General features: G+C 48.8%; 4 protein-coding genes across 8 annotated transcripts in view; 2 read left to right on the top strand and 2 right to left on the bottom strand.

Annotated features, from left to right (window-relative positions):
• The first annotated feature begins 705 nt into the window (after positions 1-705).
• KMT5A (lysine methyltransferase 5A) lies at positions 706-13714 on the top strand. 2 transcript variants are annotated; one of them, XM_032705525.1, is made up of 7 exons: positions 706-894; positions 2891-3047; positions 4124-4340; positions 4996-5080; positions 5415-5474; positions 6206-6396; positions 12153-13714. In XM_032705525.1, the coding sequence occupies exons 1-7, from the start codon at positions 739-741 to the stop codon at positions 12157-12159; spliced, it is 873 nt and encodes a 290-aa protein (XP_032561416.1). In that variant the 5' UTR covers positions 706-738; the 3' UTR covers positions 12160-13714. The 2 variants fall into 2 exon arrangements, with proteins under 2 accessions (XP_032561416.1, XP_032561415.1); XM_032705524.1 differs by lacking the exon at positions 12153-13714 and adding an exon at positions 7413-9616 and having other exon boundaries at positions 710-894.
• The window catches only part of RILPL1 (Rab interacting lysosomal protein like 1), a 31563-nt gene continuing 18351 nt past the window's right edge, over positions 7737-20948 (bottom strand). For 2 of the 4 annotated variants that reach the window (XM_032705520.1, XM_032705522.1), the window contains one exon: positions 17314-20083. In XM_032705520.1, coding sequence (XP_032561411.1) covers positions 19939-20083 — 145 coding nt within the window. In that variant the 3' untranslated portion in view covers positions 17314-19938. Of the gene's footprint in view, positions 7749-17313; positions 20084-20948 lie in introns of those variants that run through there. The other 2 variants (XR_004360123.1, XM_032705523.1) reach the window with 2 other exon arrangements.
• RILPL2 (Rab interacting lysosomal protein like 2) lies at positions 10779-15423 on the bottom strand. The gene is made up of 4 exons (XM_032705527.1): positions 14804-15423; positions 13886-14037; positions 11531-11632; positions 10779-11058 (listed from the first exon to the last, which is right to left on the bottom strand). Exons 1-4 carry the CDS (start codon positions 15152-15154, stop codon positions 11034-11036), a joined length of 630 nt encoding a protein of 209 aa, XP_032561418.1. The 5' UTR covers positions 15155-15423; the 3' UTR covers positions 10779-11033.
• Positions 15172-17376, top strand: SNRNP35 (small nuclear ribonucleoprotein U11/U12 subunit 35). Its single transcript, XM_032705526.1, has 2 exons — positions 15172-15304; positions 15781-17376. The coding sequence occupies exon 2, from the start codon at positions 15784-15786 to the stop codon at positions 16579-16581; it is 798 nt and encodes a 265-aa protein (XP_032561417.1). The 5' UTR covers positions 15172-15304; positions 15781-15783; the 3' UTR covers positions 16582-17376.

The raw sequence follows: 20948 nt of genomic DNA on the forward strand, positions 1-20948 counted from the left end.
GGGAGGAGGCGCTGGTGGGGTCGCTGCAGGAGGTGCCGGTGCCCGGTCAGACCGGACGGGACGGAGGTTCCGGGGGAGTCCAGGACGGGACCCACCCGCGGCCCGGCGGGTCCCGCTCCCGCTGCTCCCGCTCGATCCGACGCACGTGGCACGGCCCGGCCGAGGGCGGGGCGTTCCCCGCGGGGCTGCCAATCAGAGCGCCGCGTGCTCTCCGTGCGGGCCAATCAGCACCCGGGGAACGCGCGTTCAAACCCCGTTCCCGGGAGCTCCCGCCACCGCGGGGTGACAGGGAGAGGGCGGGCCGCGGCTCCGCGCGCCAATCAGAGGCGCGGGGCGGGTGATCGGCAGGCGGTTGGGCCAATGGGGTTGCCAGGGGCAGCGCGGCGTCTCCCCGCGGAGTCCGGGCCGCCGCCACCAACCGCCCCGCGGGGACAGCGGGGCCCGCCCGGCGCGGGGCTGCGGGGCCGCCGCCGCCGCCATGGCCGGAGGTGCGCGGGGCGGAGCGGGGGCGAGCGGAGCGGGAGCGGGGCCAGGGCGCGGCGGGCGCGGGGCGGGGGCCGCGCGGCGCGGGGCATCTCCGCGGCGCGGAAGCTCCTCCCGGGAGGTGCGGGGCGCCGGGGCCGGCGGGACTCCTCCCCCGCGCGGTGTGCGCAGCTCGTCGGGAAGGGGCTGGGCCGCCGCGGCTCGCCCTGCCGCATCCAGCCCTTTAAACATGGCGCAGGCCGGGGCGGCCGGGCGATGACCGCGGGCGGCCGCGCCGGACATGGCTCAGGCGCAGACCTTCCCCCCTCGCTCCTAGGGAAGAACATGCCCAAGACCAGGGCGGGCGGCGCGGAGAAGGCGAGCCCCGAGAGCGCCGACAGGAAGGGCCCCGGCCGCCCCCGGGCCGGCGGGGTAAGCAGTGCCCGGGCCTGGGCGGGCGGAACGGGGCGGGCCATTCCCGGGGGGCTCCTGCGCTCTCCGCTGCCCCCCGGGAGTTGGGAATCGGCGGGCGGCTGCCCCGGGGAACCGCGGAGCCTCGGGATTCTGGGGTCCTGCAGTCATTGAGAAATCGGGTAACTTTAGGTAGAGTCTTCCCGTGGTTCCCCTGCGAGCAGCCAGGCCCTAGCCCCGGCACTCCCTCCGTGCCATCTCCCCCGTCCTGCAGTTCTGTCATAGGCAGCCGGCTGGAGCTTTAATGGTCGCTTTGCATTTAAGGCCCAATGGGGATAATTGTGGCTGTTGCATTAAACCCCAGAGCCACTCAGAGCCCTTCGTGTGCTCTGCTGTGCTGGGAGAATCTCTGCTCTCCAGGGTCTCCAGCCTGGCAGAGACAAAGACGTGGCAGCCGCGTCTCGGTAGCGCCCGGAGCGCAGCGGGCAGGGAGCTGGGAATGAGGGGAGGAAGCTGCGCTGGGAAAAGAGCTGTTGGTTTCCTGTGTGTTCAAAGCCTGAAGGCTCAGCTGGCAGGTGGACGCTGCACTTCGCTGCTCCGAGCTTTCTCCCAAAATGCCCATATTTAAACTCTTCACTAAATCTTGAGAACTTTACAGCACAGGGTTTATTGGTTGCAGCTGATAGAATGGAGTGTTTTTTGTAGTATTTCGTGCTTCAAAGCCCCAGGTTTTTAATAAGCAGGTTTTGTCTTTCATAGGTCTTTGAGAAATATGGGGGGTCAGGGTGTGTCCACCTCACTTGCTTTTTATCACAATGTTCTCTGTAATGCTAATCTTCAGTAAAGTATTGGTGGACTAAGGTTTGAGCCTTTAAACTGGTCTTATTTTGTGTGTCAATTATGTACACATGAAGTTTGTTATTCACGATTATGTTAATTATTAAAATTATCCTATGTGTTGTGTGCTCTTTTTTCAGTGTATGTGTACCCAGGTATACAGAGATGTTTGTTTAGTCTGCTATATTTGAGTTATTCTTTTAACTAATGGGAACCATTGTTCCTTACTTTCCTAAAAAAATGGAAGCATGTTTTTGTTGTTTTCGCTGGTTTGCAATGTCTGAAAATTGCTTTTAATTGAGTCAAGAAAGGCTCATTTTGGCCAAGTTGCATCTGTTTGCCCAGACCCTGAGATTTCAGGGTTGAAATCCGACATACACTGCCCAGGCAAAGGGAGTCAGGTGGCAGGAGGCTGGAAAAGCAAAGGTGACACGACTCCACTAAACTTTGCTGAATTTGACACTGTTCCCTGGCAGTGTCTTGGAGCCTGAGCCAGGGAACAAACCTCAGGCTCTGGTGTTTGGATGCCAGAGGGCTTTGCCATTTTCCTCACTGGGCTTGCCACTCTTCAGTGTTGTTTTTTTTCATTAACAACTTTTACACTTTATTTTGTGACATATAATGGATAAATAAATAGCACTGTTTATCTCCCAAGCTTCCTTGAGAGGTGTCACTCAAGGTAGAGTGTAAAACTGATTCCTGTCTTCTGTGCTGCTCAGTAGAGCATATAAAACTGCAGTAACATCTGACACCTCCTGGGAGTAGCTGGTAGCTCACAGTCTCTGGCTATGAGGGGTCTGTGCTGGGCTTGGGCAATTTTTGCTGTGTCTCTGTATTTTATTTGGCTTGTGCTCTCTGAGCCGCCTTCCTTCCGAGGAGCTCGGGCTTGGGGTTTTTTTTAGCACCAGAGTTCATGCTGTGAAGCACAGGGCGGAGGCTGGAGTTAGTTCTGACTGCCTCATCCTGCCACATTTCATGTGAAAGCTCTCTCAGACTGAGAGTTTGCACCAGGGAAGTTCTCACGGTGCTCACCACTGCTATATTTTTACTTAGAAACAGCAACTGCAGCATTAAAGCAGCATAATTTGCATCAGCACAGTCAGCTGTCAGCCCTGTGGATGCCAAGCTGAAGTTCCTGCAATCTCTGTGATGTACTGATTTTTGTGTGGGTCTGTTTTAGGAGAATGTGTTTATTGGTCAATCCAAAATCTACAGCTACCTAAACCCTAACAAAGCTCCTGGTGCTCGCCCCCCGCTTCAAGAGGAAAACTCTGTCATGTATCACGAGGTGAAATGTCAGGGCAAAACACTAAAGGAAACCTACAGGAAAGGAGCTGGTAAGATTGAGTTTTGGATTCTTATCTTGTTACATGTGCTGCCCCCACCCACAATTTGAAAACTTCAATACACGGTGAACAAGGCTGGGCAGCTCCCCAGGCCCAGCAGCTTTCCCAGTCCTCCATTGCCAACTCTATTGGCAAACTGGGACTCTGCAAAGATGGGTGTGTCCTGATCCCTTTCAAAACTTCAGTCATAGGTTTACCAGGCAATTTTTCCCTATGGTTTTTGTCTGGCCATGTTTGTTTTGTGTGGATATAAAAAACTAATGCTTGTGCTGTCAATATGCCCCAATTTCCCCACAATTCTGTTAATACTCTGCTTCTTCGGGTCAGTGCTTGGCAGTTTGTCTAATTTTTTGGGATCTGCTTTATTACCTAAAACTGGCTTATTCTGTAATTTGACTAATTTATAGAAAGTCATATCAAGTATGAGGCTGAGGTACTGGTAGGAGAAGAAACAACAATTGTCAAATTTTCAGGAAGAAATAAAAGCAGTGGGAAGGAGGAGCACAGACTGTGAATGCTGAGTGCCAGGGTTCATAGGGGCTTCATTGTAGTGACTGGAAATGGGAATGTTCCATAAGTTTGTGGAGAGGAAATAAAACTCAGCTGGCTTTTGTTTAAACACGTATTTTTAATAACCTTGGTAATTTGTCAAAACATTTTGATGCAAATGCTTTTAGCCAGCAGGTATTGTAAGTCCCTCTCAACACGGCAAGTGCCAGGTTTTTTGCAAACTCAGGGCCTTTAGCTCCTGATTTGGCTCCCCAGTTTTGACAAGGAAGTGAAGATGGCTTTGGCTTGTCCCTGTGCTGAGGCCTTGCAGCTGTGCTTCACTTCTCCAGGGAGACTGAAACATCTGGCTCAGCAGATGGGACTGGTCAACCTGGGCATTTGCTCTCCATGAAAACCTTATTCAGCTTTAAGCCACACTCACCTGCCTCTGCAGCAGCTGTCTGAGCAGGAAGATGTGGTGTCAGGGTAGGAGCAGAACTATAAACCACTGGAATTCACTTAAGGCACTCTGGTATAGCTGGTCCTGAGCTCAGGGCCTTACTTTATTTTCCTGTCAGCAGGAAAAAAGAATGGTGGCAAAGTAGTTGAAGGTGCTATGAAAGCAGAAGAGCAGAAGGATAAGGAGAGTGGGTGCAATCCTTCAGTGCCCTCTGATCAAAACCAAGAAACTGCAGAAACCCAGAAGCCCCCCCTGCTTGCAGACTGTGCTGAGGAGGCCAATGCAAAGCCAGCTCAGAAAAAGATGGTAAAAGCAAAACGTGGACCAAGGAAAAAGTAAGTGACTTGTGGAATTGTAAAAGGAGAGCTCCTTGTTTTCTTGGGAATATTGGACTTTAAAAACACCACAAAATCACATCAAAGTATTGATCTACCTTGCAGAGGTTCTTGTTTTTCTTGAAAGCAAGGTCAGGGTATTTTATCACAAGTGAAATATTTGCTGATCACCCGTAGAAAAAGAAATTAACGAGCCATTAAGACCTACTTTTCTGTGGACAAATGGGAATGTATCTTGTCAGAAACAGAACAGCTGGAGGTTTCCTGGCTGAGCTGATCCTCTTTCTCATGGTATCAGAGTAATGTGACCTAACATTAATGAATTCCTTGCCAAGCAGTTTTCATGACCTAAATTTTCGAGTACCTTCTAGCAAGGCACACAGGGGGCTCCAGACTTGTGATGTGACCTTCAGTTTATTTCCAGTGGTATCTCATTTTTATTGTTGTTAGTACTGGAGCAGTGGAAGTAGCGTGGGGGAAAATGGGGCTGTAGCTTTGGCTTGAAGAGTACTGATAAGAAACACTGATTCATCTTGGTCACCTTGCAACATACCAAGCTGAAAATAAAAATTTCTTGCACATACCTCTGTCCTAGAGGTGTTAAGTTCACAAATAGTCTGAAAAGTGTGTGTGTTCTCTCTTTCTTATCCCTTAGAACACAAGGAAGGACACCAAACCGAAAAGTGACAGATTATTACCCAGTTAGGAGAAGTTCCAGGAAGAGCAAATCTGAATTGGAGGTAGTGCATCTTGTTTAAATGACATTACTTCTAACATGGCTGGTTAGTTGAAGATTTGAGGAAGTGTGTAAATATCTGTAAATGGTTTCCATTCCAAGTACAAATAACACTGTGCACTGGAAGTACTGTTAAGAACATCCTTAAAATTTGAAAATGCTGGTCCAGTTCTAGGACAGAATGCAGCTGCTTATGTAGAAATCTGTCTCTCTGCCATTCAGTTTTGCTGGAAATAGGGGATGGTCTGGAACAATGAGTGTCACTGGCCAGTAATGCCTTTCAGCTCTAGAACACACTACAAAACTTGTGGTTTTGTTTGTTCTCGTTTCTTCTGCAGACTGAGGAGAGGAGGAAAATAGATGAGCTGATTACAAGTGGGAAAGAAGAAGGAATGAAGGTAACTGCAGTGTCAACCAACAAATGCTCTTAGTCTGTGTACAGCCCGTTGCTGTGGGTTTGCAATCTGGCTCTTGGGATAATGGGTTATACTGGTTTTCCTCCCACTGCTGTCAAATGCAGTTACTGAGACCAAGAGCTTACATTTGGGTTGTTCTGATCACCCCTTTTAGAATTTAAAGCAGAAATGGCCCCTGGAAGTGCAGAAGAGCTGTGATTCTTGAAAAGCAGCAGCCTGTAGATAAAGATTGTCACATCTGTGACAGTGATAGGACTTTCTTGGAGTTGTCCAGTTTACAGGGGGAGACAGGAATACTGAAGTGTACTGGTGGCTGATAAATGTAATTTTTGTAATCAGTCTTATTGTTCCTTTTACTTTCTAACCTGTATATGCTAACGTGCACATGAAATGGAAAAGCTCACTGCCCCAGCTCATAGGGAGTTTAAAAGAAAAAACAGACATAAAGAGTTAGGGTTTATTTAAAGTAATTCTTATTTCTCTAATTAGAAGCCTTTGTGTCAAACTACCTGGTAACCTGGATGTATCCCAAACTCATCCTGTGTTTCTTCCACAATGCCAGGCAGCTTCTACAGATTTGTTTGCAGTTCACACAAAAATTCCCTTTGGCAGCATTTTGTAATGACAAATCACTCATTTCCTTGTAATCAGCATATTTGCAATCATGTAAGTATTTTCTAATTTCCCAGCTGATTTTCTTTTCAACTCTCCAGATTGATTACATCGATGGCAAGGGGAGAGGAGTCATTGCTACTAAACATTTTAATCGAGGAGAGTTTGTGGTGGAGTATCACGGGGATCTGATAGAGATCACTGATGCCAAGAAACGGGAAGCTGTGTATGCTCAGGATCCATCCATGGGCTGCTACATGTACTATTTCCAGTACCTCAGCAAAACCTACTGGTAAGCTCCTCTTCCCTCAAGTGTTGGCTCACAGAGGCTTTGGATGCCACTAGACCCTTTCTTGTTTTCATGCAAGTTTTGTGTTTTTAATGAGAACCGTGACTTATGAAAATCTTGGGGAGCACTGATCCATGGTCCAAGAGCCCCCTCCAAGTCTGGGCTGGTGGGTGACTCAGAGCAGTTTGCTCTGAAGTGCAGCACAAGCTGTATGGAGAGTTGCATCTGCTTAGATGAGATTTCTAGCCCTGCTTATTCTCTTCTAAAACTAACTCCTTTTTCTGACTTGCAAGGATTTGGTTTTAAAAGCAGGATGGACATACTTTCTGGAAGAGAAGCATTTCCTTCAAGTGTCTTTGAGTGGGTGTCCTTGTTTTCCCAGCACCTGACACCCACCCCAGATTCATGCTTTATGTATTTGCTGTTTCATTTGCCCCAAACTCCAGGTCTCTAAAAGTAACTACTCTGACTACCTTCTTTCCTCCTTGGCTGATCCTACTGGATACTGGAGCATAGGTCACTTAACCACGTGTGTGGCCTATTAATTACCTTGAAGTGCCCTATATTCTAAGTGCCTTGATAGCTGCCATAACACTTCTTTGTGCAATGAGGGGCACTAGAGCTGGAGTATCCAGGTCTCTGGAATTTGGGCATGTAGTATTTAGGCATTCTCAGCCTTCCTTTTCCTGATTTGCTGGTTTACTCAGTAAATATACTTAGCTTGGACACGGCTTTCTTGAGGGGAGGATATTTAAGGTATCCAGCCTTTCTGATGGTGGCTTACACCTGGATTCAGCTATTCCTGAAAAGAGGAGCTCAGTCTAGAGTTTTCAGTTTTGTGCTAAATTAAAAATCTCCCAGATTGTTTTAGTTTCCCTGCATTATTGCTGTCTGTTTAATCACAGTTGGTCTGTAATGTTCTGTTTCTCCTTCATTTTCCAAGCCTTGTGGGGATTCCTCATTCTTTATCCTGTTTCCACTTGGGTTTTGGTCCACAAAAACTGTTCTTGTTCTTTCAGTGTCGATGCTACAAAGGAAACGAATCGTCTGGGAAGGCTCATTAATCACAGTAAATGTGGCAACTGTCAGACCAAGCTCCATGACATTGATGGTGTTCCTCATCTCATCCTCATTGCTTCCAGGGACATTAAAGCAGGTGAAGAACTCTTGTACGACTATGGAGACAGAAGCAAAGCTTCCATTGAAGCTCATCCATGGCTGAAACACTAATTTATCTTCTTTGGTTTGGTTTTTTTTTTTCCTGGACTGAGTGTTCTACAAGGAGTCTGGATTTACTTCTCCTGCCCTCACGTCCCTCAGCTTTCTTAGTGGACTGCTTACGGTCTTCCGAGCTCCTTACAAACTACCTTTTTGCTTTGCAATATTTAAACACCTATTAGAGTTTTCCAGGCAGGCTTCAATAATTGATCTTAGATTGCCAAACCTTTTGTATCATAAAAGGAAACCCTCCCTAAAATCTGAATGCTTCTGCACAGTGACCAGTGCCACTTGAGCAGTCAAAGACTTGCACAGAAACTTAATCACTGGGGTTGTGCTTCTGCTTTTGCAAGAAAATCTCACGCTCCGCTTTGGGGTGATGAACTCGGTGTTAACTTTGACAGCAGAAGTACTTCTGTACTCTGTTCATGTGGTGGCTTGACTGCCTGTCACACTGCTGTTCCCAGCCCAGTGCTGACAGGCTTCTCTGGCATGGATGCTACTATCATTCTCCAATAATTTGTGGTAGGAATCCAGTTTTTTCAGTGTCGTATAATCTGTTGGCAATGGACTTTAAATGCACTGGCACTGAGGAAAAAAGGATGGTCAGATTGGCTGCTTTCTTTGGAGAAATGACTCCCAGCCAAACAAGGATGGATTTTGATAGTCTGGGTGGATACTGAGTACAAATGTGAAGATAGAACTTCACAATGAGAATCAATGTTTGACATTACTTATTTTCTAAAATTTAAGAAGGTACCTTTTTATATTGATGGCTGATTGTTGGAGGTGTCTCCCAGAGGATTTTAAAGTAAAAGCTCTCTCCAAAAATTTTTGTATTACCTTCCTATGCTAATTAGCCACATCAGAAGCTATTTATTTACTGTGAATGCTTGAAGTAGAGCATAGCGGTTCCAAAAATAGGAATCCTCTTCATGTGCAGCTTCAAAGTGTAACAATGAAGTTCATGCAGTGAAGAAAGTAGATTCCTTATTGCCTGGTCCTGTAGGTCTGTCCAGCACGGTCTGGTCCCACTGTGTTACGTGGGAGTCAAGCGCTTGGCATCTCATGGATGTTGGAATGTTACTGTTGGAGAACCAAATCTGGGATATAGGCAGGCAATACAATGCAGGTCCTTTATGTTAAAGATGAATTCTTACCAGTTGGAATTTTTGCCAAGGCAGGCTTGGCATGTGTGTAGATGAAAATGGCTGTGAGCCATCAGCCACACTTGCTGCTGGAAGATGTCAGCAAGGAATCTGTGGCTCTGTTAATGTCTTCTATTCCTCATGTCTTGAAGGCTGCTGCTGTTCCAGCTGAATGCCCTCTAGGACAATCTTATGCTTGCCTATGTGATAGGTCAGATAGCAACAACATCCTGGTTGTGTGCTCCAGCAGCAAGAGAGGTGGCTTAGTGATGTATTTTTTAAATTAAAAACTTGAAGACAATGTCTCTGTAAAATAAAGAATATATTTATTATTGATGAAGTGGCTGCTATACTACCTGTCTCCATTGCAGTTCATGAGCATTGGAAAGAAAGCTGTGAAAATCATTAGCTATTAAATGCTTGATATTTACTGCTTAACACAAGGCAAACTCAGCAGAGCCAGCCTGGGTATGTTCACATTTCTGAAGGAGTAACTGGAGACCTGTTACCTTCCATGTACTGAGTTTCAGGTAAGATAAGGCCAACTTAGCTGAGCTGGCACTGATTTTTCTCTGGTCTCAGTAGCAGAGACCTCAGCAGTGTGTACAGTATCCCCTTAAACTAGAGCACTTCCCTTAAGTCAGGATTAGAGTAAAATGATTCTTTTATTTAAAAGTTTACTTGTCCTTTATCAGGTTGAATAGCTTAAAACCTCTGTTCTTCAGCATCACTTCTGTAAACAAAAAAGGGAATGATCTCCCTGTTTTACATAAAAACAAAGTTGTCTTCTCTGAAAGGCTTAACTGATAATGGAGTAGCACTGGGTCAGATGGAAATAAAGCTGATGTTGCACTGCATATGTATCCTTGACTTTCCTAGGAACTGAGGTATCAATATATTTCTCACAGAAACTGCCATTTGGATGTTTATCTCTGTCCCTCTTAGGAAGATTTCATCTTCTAATATGGTATAAAGCACTTCTCTGTGCTCACAAGATGTCTTTGGGTTGGGAGCTAAACCGCCCTTTTTGAAGGAGACTGGAAAATACATTCCTGGATAAACCACAGGAGGATGGAGTTCAGAGCACATCTCTTTTCATCTCAGAGGTGTATCCTGGCTGTTGTTAATTCGTGATTGTTTATTTATTTATTTTCGAGCACAAAGCCTCTGCTCAGGCAATGCAGTAACTTCCTTCCCTGCTGCCCTGCTTTACAAAATACATCATGAGGGCATGGCTAAGATTGATATTTTGAAGATGGGAAAATGATTTCAGCAGTTCATACCCTGCCTATACCAGGTGGCTGAGGTCAGACTTCTGTGGTGGTGCCTTCTCATGCACAGTTGCCAAGGAATTCTGAAGGGAGGCTGCAGCTCTGCCTTCTGCTGAGCCACACTCGCATTGTGCATCCCAGCAGTTGTGTGAAGTGTCCTATATTTCTCATGCTGCCAGTGTGTGAGAGGGAAGCAAAAGACTTCAGAGCCTGCTTTCACTTCTGAAGAGAGTAAGATCAGAGTTTGATACCTGTCACTGCTCCTTTTATGTCTATTCAGGCTTTTCTGCTCTGGATATTCTACCTTTCTAAATGGGGAACCTAACTGGTGTCTTTCAGGCTTCTTTTCCCACTCCTCTGTTTGCCCTATATCCTTCCACTGGTGAGAAATCTCATTACTGGGGCAAACACACAGCTTGTGGCAGTTGATGGGAAGAAGAGAGCTTATGCAAAACACAGCTGCCTTCCCTAGGAGCCCTTCAGCTGTCAGAAATGAGGTGTTTGGTGCATCTGTTCCAGTCTGAGCCTTTCTGCACCTCAGTCCTTCATGTGGGCAGAGCACGAGGCAGCAGCTTTCCTTCCCTTGCTGTGCTCTTCTCCACTATCATTCATCTCAACCCCAAACAGCCACTTGGGAATGCCATGTATCTCTTAAATATCATCTCTTTTGCAAAATCACTTGGGCTGAGTGCTTTGATAGCTGGACAGGGTAAATATGTTGTTGTTCCGATCACACAGGCTCCTTTAATAAGAATAAACCCCACCTGTGTATAAAGGTTTATTTTCTACACGTGGGTAATATCTGACAGGAATCTAAGAAATACAAAAAGTGTCTGTTTTAAACAGTTTCTGAAAAAGCAGAGTAAAAACTATTCTGAAAGAATATTATACAACACAATTTTGATGAGGTTGCTCATTCTCTGCAGCAGGAGTGGTGCTGCTTCTCCCAGCCCTTGTCTCCTCCCTCATCAGTGCTGTGCTCAGCAGGAGTCCTTGAGGATGCTCATTTTCCATGTTTAAAAGAAAACCTAAAAAAATCAACAAGAGAAAGGAAACAATAATGTACAACCGGAAAAGCAGTTGGAAGTGCTGTGAGGTGGCTGTGTCAATGTGCTCTGCTATTTTGGGGAACTTTAGGGACACGGCCTGAGCTCGTGGGTACTGTGTACAATGAAAACAAACCTCCAGGGCCAGTGTGTTCCCACAGCATAGGCCTGAGGTGCTGGCAGGGGAGGCAAATATTGCATTGCTTTGCTCTGAAATACTTGTTTTTCCTAAAAAAAAGTGACTCCCTGCTTGCCTGGGTGGAGGTCGCCTTCCTCTGGAGTGCTTTTTCCACAGGAAAAGATTTCCTTATCAGGTTTTTAACTTTATAGGGGGAGCAAGAGAAAACAATATCCAGCCAACTGGGCTAGAGTTCAGCATCCATCCCTGGATTTGCTGTGGTTGAGGGTGCCATGTTCTCCCAAATTCTGCCCAAAAAGCTGCAGACAAACTTACAGCCGTTTGATGATTGTCTTCTCCTCACTGTCCTTGCTGGTGCCAGCACTGCTTTCTTTTTCCAGTTCTTCAGTTTGGTCCTTTCTCTGTGAGATGATCCCACTGGGAAAAGAAAGGGTTTTGTTTATTTTTCATGGGTTTGTGCACAGTGACAGTGTATACATGTCAAAGCCTGTGAGCTGGGACACGGATGAATGGGAGTTCATGGGACAGGGATGGCAGCCTGGCCTCTTCCTTGTAGTGAATGGAAAATAATGAACTGTTATCCTTAAGTATTGCAATGGGGCTATGCTTTAGTGGGAACACTAAAGTAACAAGCTGACTTCTTCACAGAAGAAAACTGGCAAATCATAATGGGAGTGAAAGGGATGTGGAATTACACACTGGATATGTAGAGAGGTCCAAGGATAACAGGATGGTGCAGACACACAAAGTGAATTCCTGCCTGGGTGGATCTGTGGTACCTTCAGTGCAGCCACCAAGGCTGGGAACATATGGGATATTCCCAGCTCTCCTGCAAGGCAGGTGCCTGTTCCTCTTTCCACCCTACAGAGGAGAGAAGAAAGGCTTTGCCTCAGCTCTCAATTGTGTGATCCTACTTGGCTCTTCCTACACTCCACAGGTTCTAACCTCCTGCTTCAGGCACCAGCTTCAGCTTTACCAAAGGAGTTTTCCCTGCTTGGAACCAGATTGGACTTTCCCAGCCTGCACACTCAATGTTTTCACAGCCTGCCAGTCACTGTCCTGAGCTGACCTCATTTGCTGGGAGAGCTGAGTGGATCAAAGCCTGTGCCTGCAGGAGCCAAAGGCTGAGAGCAGCCAAGCAACACTTGGCTGGGTTTGGAAGCATAAACACAGAGTATCTAGAAACTGGTGTGACATCAGGAATGGGGTAATTCTGTGGCAGATTCTCCTCTTGGAGAAAAAGCTGTTTGGTGACACTGCAGAGCTGTAATATCTGCACAACTTCTACCTAGAAATCACCATGAAAACTGCAATCCCCAAACACCATCAGTGAGTGTGAGCCAGTCCTTGGGAGGATGTTTGGTACCTTGTGCTAAACTGAGCTTATTTCCAATGTGCATAATAGAGCTTATTTCCAATATACACAAGACATTTTAGATCATATATTTATCCCCTTCCCCTGCACAACAACTCTTTATGGCTGTACAATTATAATTAGAATTTTATGTGACTGTTTAAAGGGAAGATGGATTTTGGCTTAAGCTATAGCAGTCTACAAGGAGATAACCTCATAAATTACTTGAACTGAAAAGCAGCCCTGACACACTCAGTGCACAGCACTGTGACTGAAATCACTCAAAACCTGAAAACATTCCCACTGTTAATTTTTAACTTGGCCTGTACTAAGCTGTGTAACAGCTGGGAAATCAAAGCAAGAAGCCATTTCACTGGCTGCACAGCAAAGCATTCAGCTGAGCTGGGGAAGTGCTGTCAGGCGGTTTGTAAATTCTTGGATTTAACTTTTAACTTCTTGGCTTAACATGCCTGTTACAGACCAGACAAAGGGCAGGGTCACTGTATCCAGGAGGCTGTTGCTGAGATACTTCAACTGAAATCTGATGTGCTTACTTTGTGTCCAGATTAAGTAGTAGTTTCTTGCTCCAAAGAGTTTATAATCTAATCTGAGGATGGGCAAGGGTTGAAGAGAGCAGCCTTGGGGGTGAATGAAATTGTAGCACCAAGAGCAAGACCCTTCCCTCATCCCACGCTCTGGCTCCCACCGGTTCTCCCAGGCTGGTCCCTTTGAGAAAGACCAAATCCTCCTCTCAAAGCACTTGTTCTGCACAGTTCAAGTGCCTTACAGAACCCTCTGCTGGCAGTCCTAAACCCCCACAGCTTCTCTTGAATGATGAAAGAGCTCAATATTCTGTCCCTAGAGCAGTCCATACCCTCATGGGAGATAAGGCAGTGTCCCCACACTGCAGGAGGAAGGAAACTTTGACTCAAGCTGAGCTGGAAACCCCCGTGCTCTTTGGTGTGTGGTGTGGCTTTGAACACTGTGTGTGTGCAACTGCTGTGACTGCACAGATGGATTCCTGTGCACGGGAACCCACTGGATGGGCAGTGGGAGTAACTGTGCGTAGGGGACAACTCTGGGAACAGGCTGAGAACTGTGCGGAGCAAAAGGGAGTTTAGTTTTAAAATTATGTTGCATAGAGACTTCATTGTTCCCCTGTTTTTCTTTGAATGCTTTCAGGAGCACAGGTGTCTCTTACACGCCTGGGCAGTGCCTGGCCCAAGCCTGCCATGTTCTCGTCTGATAAGCTCCCCAGACAAAAATTAATTAATTGTTATTAGTGTAATTAATTCTTTGGTGCCTTCATGCTGTACCTCTTATAGCACTGTAGCTCCTCTTGCACCACCAGAAGCTGAGCTTTCAGCTGGTTTCTCTCTTGCAACACATCTCTGAGCTCCTGCAAAGTGAACCGTGGCCGGTTGGGATCTGTGAGGTCGATCACCATTTTATCTGGTCCAAGGCTGACCTGGAAAAGAAACAGTGCTGGTCATGATCTTGTAACCTCTCAAAACCATGGAGTAATTTGTAGGACTAGTACAAGTTGATCACAATCCTGATTTTTTTTCCAAGCAGTTAATTACAGTTCTTCATATTACTTTTGTATTCCCTTGGTGACTGCATTTCCAGCCCCAACTGTGACAGACTCTGACCACAGCTAAAAGCAATGTCTCTGTCCCAAAGTGTTTGCAATTTAGTTTGCCAAGAAGCTGCTTTTATCAGCTTTTCTGATGGTGGGAGAGGCCAAGCAATCTAACATCACATCTGTGGCAGAGACAGGTGAGAACTGAATTCTCCTTTCCTAATTTAAGACCTTTGTGGTAATGGCTTTTTTTTGGTCACAGTTTCTCTTGCACAGAGTAACAAAGCTCCAGCGTTTGCTTTGTTTGGCAAGTTGTTTCATGTGGGGCCGGTGCTGTGTGAGAACTGAACACGGTGGGTTTGTACTCGGTGAACTCTGTGAGCGCCTGAACAACTGTGCTGGCACCGCACGTTGCTGAGATAAAGCGGTGAAACGGGAGCGGGGGATCCACAGCACTGTGACTTGTAATACCCCACGGGAAGAGCTCCAGGGCTTCATGGCCAAAGACGGGAATTGACATTGTGAGACTCGTTCTGCTGCGACAAAAGAGACCACGAGTATCCTCCGGTCCCTCTGGTGTTGCTCGGGGTGGGCTCCACGACCCGCACGCGTCCGGCCCGTGTCCCTGTGCCCCGGCCGGTCCCGCACCCACCTGCGGGGCGCTGCCTGGGGCCGCCGCCGCCCGCAGCTGCTCCAGCTCCCGCCGCAGACTGTCCCGCTCCCGCCGCAGCTGCTCCTCGGCCACGCTGCTCTCGCTCACCAGCGCCTCCAGCATCTCCAGCACCCGCACGATCCTGAACTGCAGCCGCGCGCGGGCGGCCGGGAGCTCGGGCCCGGCGCGGAGCTGCAGCAGGTCCCGGCCCACCACGGCCGAGATGTCGTACACATCGGCGGCCGTCAGCTGGAACGGGCTCTTCTCCAGGGCGCTCTCCGGGCCGCCATCACCATCCTCCTCCTCCTCCTCGTCCAGCTCCTCCTCCTCCTCCTGCCGGCCCCGCTGCATTACCGCCGCTCCCTCCCTCCCGCCGGCCCGGGCGGCGCTGGCGCGGGCGGAGCGGCCCCTCCTGCCCCCGGCGGGCCCGTGGCCGCGGCCCGGCCGCGCTTCCCGCCCTGCCCCTTCCCCTGAGGAGGCACCGCCCGCCCGCCGCTGCCGGTAAGGGACGGGGGGCCCTCGGTCAGCCCCGGGAGCCGGCACCGAGCCGGTTCCGCAGCGCCCTTCGGGAGCGGGGCTGGGCCGGGGGACGGGAGGGCTCCGGCCGGGCGGGAGCGGGGAAAGGGGCTGAAATGGAGCCCGGCGGGAGCGGCCGCGGCTGCCCCGGCCCGAAGAACCGGGACAGGAGGGGAGGGGAGAGGCGGCGGCGGGAACGGGGCTGAGGGGCCTCCTCGGGCGGGGAACGGTCCGGGCCAGGCCCGAGGGCTCCCCGCGGCCGGGGGCGGCTCCGGCTCCCGGCGCGGCCCTGCCCCGCGAGGGGAACTCGGACAACAGCCACGCGGCCGCTTCATTTACATTTATCTCATTTGGGGGGATTTTTGAATGAAGGAAGGCACAGTACATCGGGGCTGGGAGCGCTCCTTGCACAGCCCGTGCCTGCTCCTGTGAGCCTGTGCGACATTTGTTTCCCCCAGCAGGCCATGGCTGACTGGGCCCCCATAGCGAAGGAGTACGACCCGCTCAAGGCCGGCAGCATCGACGGCACGGATGAGGAGCCCCACGACCGGGCCATCTGGCGGGCGATGCTGGCACGGTACGTGCCCAACAAGGGAGTCACGGGAGACCCTCACCTCACCCTCTTCGTGGCGAGGCTCAACCTTCAGACCACAGAGGAGAAGTTAAAGGAGGTCTTTTCCCGGTATGGAGACATCAGGAAGATCCGTCTGGTTCGGGACCTGGTCACAGGATTTTCCAAGGGTTATGCCTTCATTGAGTACAAGGAGGAGCGTGCGCTCCTGAAGGCCCACAGAGACGCCAACAGGCTGGTCATCGACCAGCATGAGATCTTTGTAGACTTTGAGCTGGAAAGGACTCTCAAAGGATGGATTCCCCGGAGGCTCGGAGGTGGCTTTGGAGGCAAAAAAGAATCCGGGCAGCTGCGGTTCGGAGGACGGGACAGACCTTTCCGAAAGCCCATCAATTTGCCAAACGTGAAAAATGATTTCTATGGAGAAGGATCATCAGAGAAAAGGAACTGGTCTCGTGAGGGAACGAGGGACTGGAGAACGAGGGACCGGGACCAGGAGAGGAGCAGAGACAAGCGCTGGGGAGAAAGGGAGCGGTCGTGGGCTTGGGGCGACAGTGAGAGAGAGAGGGACTCCAGAGAGGAGCGGAGCAGAGGGAGGGACAGGAAGGACAGAGACAGGAAGGACAGGGATAGAGACCGGAGCAGGGAGAGAGACCCCAAGAAGCAAAGAGATGATGATAAGTACAGATAGGTGACCATGAAACACTCACTTATTGGAAATACAGGAACAAACTAAAGCTTCTGAAAAATGGGCCCCAAAACAGAAGCTGATGGAAAGTGACTTCATTTTCTTGAAGATGCTGGGACAGGTAGGACCTTTAGTGATGCTGTGTCCTTAACTAGTTCTGCCAGGTGAGAGAGAAGCATGTGACCAATCCATTTTGTATGTCATGGGAGGATGTGACTCCTTTGTACACGAGGAATGAGCACCACAGAGCAGTAAACAGGTCAGAAAATGCCTCATGTTCCTGATGAATCCATGGATGTTCACTGAGGGATGGTGTCATGGGTAAATGTTGCAGCTGCACCCACTCTGTTCTCTCCTCTCTGCCAGTGAAGTCCTGCCTGCACAGGGTTTAAATCCATTCTGGAAAGTGGGTTTGCTGCTGATTTGGGGAAAACAGATCTCAAGCACCTTTTTCAGAGCCAGGATATGTATGTGCAGACACATCTCCTGTTGGGGAGCTTACAGTGCTTTCTAGAAAGGGCTCTGTCATGTTCTTTGTCATCATAAGCCAGATAGATAACATATTTTAAACTATATTTTGTAAGCCTTTGAATGGCCCTGTCCTAAACCTTGCCCAGTTTGATACTGTGTTTCCATGAAGAGTTGTACACAGACAGATCCACAGGCTGCATCCCCAAGAAGGGATGGTATTAACTTTCCACAGGGAAAAAAAAAAGGACACAACTGTTGCAGAAATACGTGTTTTTCAGAAATATTTATTAAACTGTTAAAATGATTTACTGTCCAACCAAAAAAAAAGAAAATAAAATAAACCAACCCATAAAATGTCTGATCCTGCACTTGGCAGGCAGGACTGTGACACCCCTCACCTGCCACCATCCTGGCCCCTTTTCTAAAAGCAGATGTTCCTTGAACGCAGAGAACCAACACATGACAGATCTAAAATCTTTACAAATGCTTCCCTCTGGGCCATCCTTCCCGATGGCACTTGTGAACTCAGCACTTCCAACATGACAACCAGTGGTTAATGGCAGCAGTTCAGGAGGAACTAATGAGGTTTTTGAGGTAATGGGCTACAGAGATGAGTGGGGGAAGCTTGTCCTGCTTAGTGCTGTGCTTTGATGTTGCTGCAGATCTGGCCTGACAATGGTGCCCCGGGCTCTGGGCCGGGCTTTACTGCACCAGGAGCACAGGCTTAGGCTCGGTCTGTGCAGTTCCATTATCCCAGCTCATTGCTCTCAGCTCATTTCCAAAGGGATGTGCTTACTCTGGCTTTGTTTCTGCTCACTGCATCCCTTCTGGATGTGCCACACGACTGGACTGCGCCCAGCAGAGACTCCACGGGGTCACTCACAATTCAACAGCCGGATGGAACTGGACAGCTTCTGGTTTTCTCATATCTGGAAGTGAATCCAGATCTTGGCAACTTAAGTCTCATTAAATTAAGACACTCCCCCCATTTAAGAATTGCTTTTCACTCAGTGGGGGAAGTGCTGCTGTTTCACGGGTGTTACCAAAACACAACCAGGCAAAAGCTCATCTGCCCAATTCCCGCGTCGGCCGCTGCCGTCACTGTGTCTAATGCAGGTGTCTCATGTAAGGCCACATGTCCCCCCTGCCCCGAGCTGCAGGAGCACCAGGGGGGCACAGTAAACACTTTCCCTACCTAGAACATATGGAAGATTTGTGTTTGGAATGAAGCAGTTGCAGCCAGGAGCAGAGCAGTACAGAGGGAACAGTTCCCTGTCAGGCTTTCACTACAGACAGGCTGAGAACCATTTGCTGTGCTCACACACATCAAAGAATCCAGTCTTGGATCACCCTGTAATAAAAACAACTGGCCTGCACTAAACCCATCTAGGAGTCCTTCAACAGTTCCTCCTGCACTCAGTACCTGGAGTAGTTGGAGCTTTACTCCAGCCTGAGCAGTATTTCCCATCCTTGGTGCCACTCCTGAGAGGAGGCTCTTTACAGAGCAGGTGGAGCTGCTGGGGGTGTGGTACCAAGAGCTCCAGCCCCTGGCACTGAGCTGCACGAGCAGGAGCTGCCCCTGGCCCTGCCACCACCAGATGCTCCTCAGCAGCAGTGGTGCCCCAGCACAGACCTTCCAGAACACAGAGACTCCTCAGCTCTGTCCTCGCCCTCTCCCACCTGGGGGGGTGCCTGTGGAGTGTGTGGTGCAGGGGGGATGCTCTGACATGGGCTGGACACAACAGTTATGCTCTGTGGGGTTTTAGTGTTGTAAGTCTGACCTCGGTCAGACCCGGGCTCTCACAATCTGACTGCAGAGCAGATTAAATCCCAGCCCCTGGCAGCTGGGCTGGGCTGGCAAGTTAAGCCCAGTAACACTGGGCTGCCCAGACATGAGCCAACACCAGGGGAGCAGCCTGCACACAGAATTCATTCCTCTGCTCCCACAGAGTTTAGTGTTTAGTTTGCAGTTGGGGCCATCTCTAGGTCAGTTTAACAGCTCGTGTCAGCCAGCTGAGGACGTGTGTCCCTCTCAAGTTGGGCAGTTTTACCTAGACAGGAAAATGGAGTGTGACTTAAAAACCTCTCTGTGGGAAAGCTCTAATTCCTTTCCAGCAGCTGCCTGCTACTCTGGGGGGAAGTCCCCAGTAAGAAGGAAAAAATCCAAGAGTTAGGATTCCTCCCTGTAAGCAATTTGTATTCCATTAATACTGCAGAACTCATGGCAAAACACAAGGCACGCTCACCTCATACAAGGGTTCTTCATGCTTTAGGCACTATAAGCACAAGGGAAATGTACACTCACTGTCCCTCTCAAGGCTACTCCAGTTTCTCACTGTGCCAGGTGGGTTTCCAGGGGGTTCCTCCGCAGGATGCCGATGCCAGCGGCACTGACAGGACACAGCAGAGCTCTGGGCCGCCACGGAGGGTGTCCAGCTGTTGTGTCCCTCTTGAAAAAATTCTCACAGAAATAAAAAGCAAACAACCAATAGTGTTAACAAACAGGGTGGAAGAGTCTTTGCCCTGTACTAGATACTGTACACTGCAAACAAACTTCTAATAATGGCACGGGTCCTTTTTTGGTTTAAAGAAGCTTGTGTTACTGTAGTTAATGCAAGAACAAGACCGTGGACTTGTTATTCAGCACAAAACAAGTCATCTAGAAGCTTCCACGTCCCAGGGTGGCAGCAACTGTTACTACAAAGCTTGGGCTCTGTTTGCAGCAAACAGTCCCCAAGTGAACAGCGAGGGATCCCTTTGGGAGGGTCTGGAACAACCCCGAGGTGTGCGAGGCAAAACCAGTGACGAGCTGCCGCGGTGCTTTACAGGAGCTTCTTGTCACGACTCTGTCGGATCTACTGCAGCAAACAGGACACCTCAGGGCTTCAGTCACAGGTGCTGCAGGGCTTCCTGGCCTTGTTCCATGTAGGAGTCATCCCTACTTGAATTTGACCATTCTCCAAAAGTTCCCTGGAAGTGGACATTTTTCTGCGACGCCTGCAAACGTTTCTTGTCGCGAGAGAAGAAACTAAACCTTCCAGGAGGGGAGGGGAAAGAAATGAAAGGAGACTGGTTACCATCCTGAAAGCGCTTCCAACACACCCCCCTAGATACACAACCAAACACAGAGCAAAAAAGTCTGTTGCATCTGCACAAACTCAAGGCAGAGCAGCCCGCAGGAGCGCAGTCAGGATGTTGTTAGGAGTGGAGTCATTGCAATCTCGAGCAGTTTGGCTGAGGAAGCTTCAGATAAGCTCTAAATGCTGTTGACTCTGCAAGGTGCAGGTACCTTTCAGATGTACATCCCCCATCCCCGGCCCTCGAAGCAACACAATACAGGTTAGTTCCTTGGCATAAGTAAAGTGGTATCTTTGCATTAAATCTGTGTATTTGTGTATAGAAATTTTTTTGAGGGGTGTCAAAGGATCTTATTCATAAGATAAGAAAATAAGTCTCCACATTTTTTTCCCAGTGTACAGGTTTTGATACATAGACTTGAATCCTGCAAAAATAAAGGAATAAAGGCACCAATGTCCACAAGGATTTGCAGGATGAAGGCTAAAGAAATGCACCCGAGTGTGCACGTCATTCCCTGTCCCACGGCCTGGTGCTCTCAGAGAATGACGTACATGAACCAACAGCCACTTCATACAACAACAAACTGCCAGGTAAAAATACAGTTGGGAAAATCCTTAGTATTGTTTTATTTGTATGGGATGAAGTTACTTGATTAGGCAAAGTCAATGTTTGCTGTGAGTTCAGCACAAGGGGTGTTAGTGCAGCGTTTGGGTCTGCTGAGAAATGCAAAAGTTGTGGTTCCAGCTCCCAAAGGACTGACTTGGCTGAGCATCCTTTTGCTTTCAGGGGGCAAAGATTGTTTTGGCTGCACTGTACCAAGT

The sequence above is a fragment of the Chiroxiphia lanceolata genome, chromosome 18 (genome assembly GCF_009829145.1).
Source record: "Chiroxiphia lanceolata isolate bChiLan1 chromosome 18, bChiLan1.pri, whole genome shotgun sequence".
NCBI lineage: Eukaryota > Metazoa > Chordata > Aves > Passeriformes > Pipridae > Chiroxiphia > Chiroxiphia lanceolata.